Source organism: Amblyomma mixtum, chromosome 2 (assembly GCF_055824585.1).
Source record: "Amblyomma mixtum isolate Tamu chromosome 2, ASM5582458v1, whole genome shotgun sequence".
Classification (NCBI taxonomy): domain Eukaryota; kingdom Metazoa; phylum Arthropoda; class Arachnida; order Ixodida; family Ixodidae; genus Amblyomma; species Amblyomma mixtum.
The window spans coordinates 49,000,155-49,003,560 of record NC_143013.1 but is presented as its reverse complement, the minus strand read 5'-3'; the positions used below and the strand labels follow the sequence as shown (position 1 = coordinate 49,003,560).

General features: G+C 51.3%; 1 protein-coding gene across 1 annotated transcript; it reads left to right on the top strand.

Annotated features, from left to right (window-relative positions):
* The first annotated feature begins 1,121 nt into the window (after positions 1–1,121).
* LOC149359265 (homeodomain-interacting protein kinase 2-like) lies at positions 1,122–2,849 on the top strand. The gene has a single exon (XM_089569000.1). The coding sequence runs from the start codon at positions 1,122–1,124 to the stop codon at positions 2,847–2,849; it is 1,728 nt and encodes a 575-aa protein (XP_089425126.1).
* Positions 2,850–3,406: the final 557 nt, after the last annotated feature.

Genomic DNA, 3,406 nt, shown 5'->3' with positions numbered 1-3,406 from the left:
GAATGCAGCTTGGTTTACCTAAGCAGAAATTACATTGAAAAACATTTAAAACACGTTGCTCACACAGACTCAGCGCAGCCGTTTCAACTTGCAGTTGCAAGGATATAAAGTTTCTTCTCTAAAAGACAATTGCGGGTGTGTTAATATTCTTACGCTAAAGGTAACTTGACATTTTTCATAATTTGGCAGCTTTGTGCTGCGTAGGGCCAACTTTCCCTCGTCGCGATCTTTGACATCACTTTACTAAACACCCACCGTTAATGTGTACGGTCCCTCCATGCTGAAAAGGGGTGCTAGCATCGATACACCTAGCATGTGCGGTCAGCAACGACTGATCACGCGGGCACGCAGGGTAGCAGAAGCTATAGGAGTCCACTGAGGACCCCGCTCACCTGGCCCGGTTCCCCAGTCATCCTACCTGTCATAATGGAATACAATTTTTGATGCCGTGTCTACATCAATACAACCGAGAAAGAAGACGAGACTTTGTGGTCATGCAGTTTCCCGCTGTTCTCGTTTATTACTGATCTCGAAGTAAAATCTCCTTTACAATAATCGAATTTAATTCATTTGTCTGAAGAAAAAAACCATCCAGGGAGTGTTCCGACTGAAAGGCTCCATCACACAATTTTCTTGCGTTGTTTGAAATGTAGCCGCAAATGGTTTTTTTTTTTTTGCTGGCACGTGGCAAGAAAAAATAAAGACAGGTGAAAGAAGACAAGGAGGTGCAGCCGTCTCGCCCGCTGCAGTCTTCAGCGGGAGCGCTGCTCTCAGGACAGTCTTCTTACGGCCGCTCCATCTACACCCACAGCATGGCAGGCATGTGAGCTAGCCTGCTTGCAGCTTCAAGAGGAACCGCCCGAACAACACCTGCGCCGAACAGCTCTTCCACTGAACGTAGCAGCGTCGAGCGAAGCCAGCGGCCACACCCTACCGCCACCTGGGCGCCACAAGCACTCCTCTGAACACCGGCAGGTGAGGAACTTTGCTACTAGACAGGCCTCTTACGACCGGAAGAGCGACCAGCTTGCTTGACTCCCACAACCTGCCTTGACTACCATAACCTCTCTCCCGTCACGCTTGGACAGTGCGCTGCTGCTAATCCCAGACCCCTAGACGTCATGGCCACGGCACATAAGCATATGAATGCCAGCGCCTACGGTGCTGACTACCAGCTCGTACTTCATGAGACCCTACACTCTACCAGGGACCAGTACGAGGTACTGGAATACTTAGGCCGAGGCACGTTCAGCCAGGTGGTCAAGTGCTGTAAGAAGAGCACAAACGAGACAGTAGCCATAAAGATATTTAAAAATCACCCTTCCTGCAGCCACCAGGGCCGGGTGGAAATCAGTATTCTGCGTCAGTTGGCCCAAGGGCCCGCAGACAAGAGCTTCCACTTTGTGCGACCCTTTGACTGCTTCCTGCATAAGTCGCACACATGCTTGGTCTTCGAAATGCTGGCTCTCAGCCTGCACGACTTTCTCAAGCAGAACCGGTTTTCGCCGCTGCCACTGATGTGTATCCGACCTGTGATGATGCAAGTACTCACCGCGCTTCTCGAGTTACAGCGGCTGGGCATCATTCACGCCGACCTGAAACCCCAGAACATCATGCTGGTTGACCCTGAGCGCCAACCATTCAGGGTGAAGATCATCGACTTTGGATGTGCCTCGCTTGTTCCCGCTGCGGCTGGGGCCACATACTTGCAGTCTCGCTACTACCGTGCCCCTGAGGTCATCCTAGGCTTGCCCTTCACTGAGGCAATCGACATGTGGTCACTTGGTTGTGCCATGGCTGAGCTTTTTCTTGCCTGGCCCCTTTACCCCGGGTCTTCGGAGTATGACCAGATACGGTACATTATCGACACTCAGGGCCAACCTGAACAGCACGTGCTCGATGCTGCAACCAAAACACCGCTATTCTTCTGCCGTGAGAACGAGAATAGTTATCCGTTCTGGCGCCTCAAGAGTCCCGAGGAATATGAAGCGGAAACGGGCATACGATCCAAGGAGTGGCGAAAGTTCGTCTTCAACTGCCTTGATGATCTGGCGCATGTGAACGTACCGCTAGACCTCGAAGGAATCGAGCTGATCGCCGAACAAGTGGATAGACAGGCTTTCGTGCATCTCCTGAAGCACATGCTGACCATGAAGCATGAGCACCGCATCCAACCTGGTGATGCCCTGAAGCACTGCTTCCTGAACTTTGGTCATCTCGTCGACTATCTGCAATGTGAAAACGTGCGTGCTTCTATCAAACTCATGGAGGCGTTCTGGTTCCCTGACACCCCCTCTGCACCCGCTTCAAACTACGACCAAGGACCACCACCCCGTCCTGCACACCCCATGCAGATCCAAGCCCCGCGTATGGCTCCCTGCAGCTACAGTGCTCACTCGACCCCTTATCCTCCCACTTGCACGTGTGGAATGTCTTCTTCAGACAGCCATGCCGCGGCTGCAGCCATGGCCTGGCAGCAGGGGACTCCAGCAGAAGCATTTCCAGTCCAGCAGCACGGAGGATTGCTTCACCAAAACATGGGACACGCCACGCGACTGAACCCTGCTGCCATCGCGCCCACCGGCAACTTTACGCTGGTTCCAACCATGTGGAATCCCGTGCTCGACGGGTCGCTGTTTGCGTCTCTCTCCATAGACAGCAGCAGGCGGCCATTCCTGATGCCCAGTGCCACCCTGTTCCAAAACAACACTCCTATGGCAGTCTTTCCCCTGGTGGCAGGCATGAACGCTTGGGGACAAGCTGTGTTTTTCACTATGAAGTTAGTGCCCTATCCCGTTAATCCAGGCTCGCTCACAAGCAGCGTTTGCTCCGCTCACAGCATCTGGTGATGTGACCTCTGTTGTTTTTTTTTTGTTCTTCACTCGCCCCTTGTCTCTTTGTGGGCTCTTGTCAGTGCTTGCACGCTTTTTTTTTAGTGTCCTGCGTATAGAGCAGTGTTGTCCGACATATACACCGCAACAGACAAGTCAGCTGTTTTCTCTTCCCCCGGCTAGAGCTAATGGTGCTGAATGATCAGGACATTCAACAGCAAATAACTGCCCATGCTTACGACGTCTCCGAAACGCATTTTCTTCTGCAGGTTGATTACAAAAACACAACAGTTAGCACTTTCATTGGCATTGTATCTGATTGGCATAATAAACTGGGCAGTTAAACCACCTTTTGCTTTTTTCTGTGTTGTCTCCACTCATTTAGTTTCAGCGCTGCGTCTTCAAGTTTCCACTAAACCTTCGCAACCTTTCTCTCCCGCTCCTAAAGTAATCTCATTAGAAAAATCGTCTTTCTTTAAACCTGACTTGCAATACGTGGCACCACTCTGGTGATCGGAGGCCTTTAGCACAGCCTACATTTGTGCATTACAGCGGTTATAAGAAATCTATACTTT

Coding starts and splice junctions, on each gene's coding strand:
- LOC149359265 (XM_089569000.1), top strand. CDS start 1,122: ATGGCCACGGCACATAAGCATATGAATGCCAGCGCCTACGGTGCTGAC.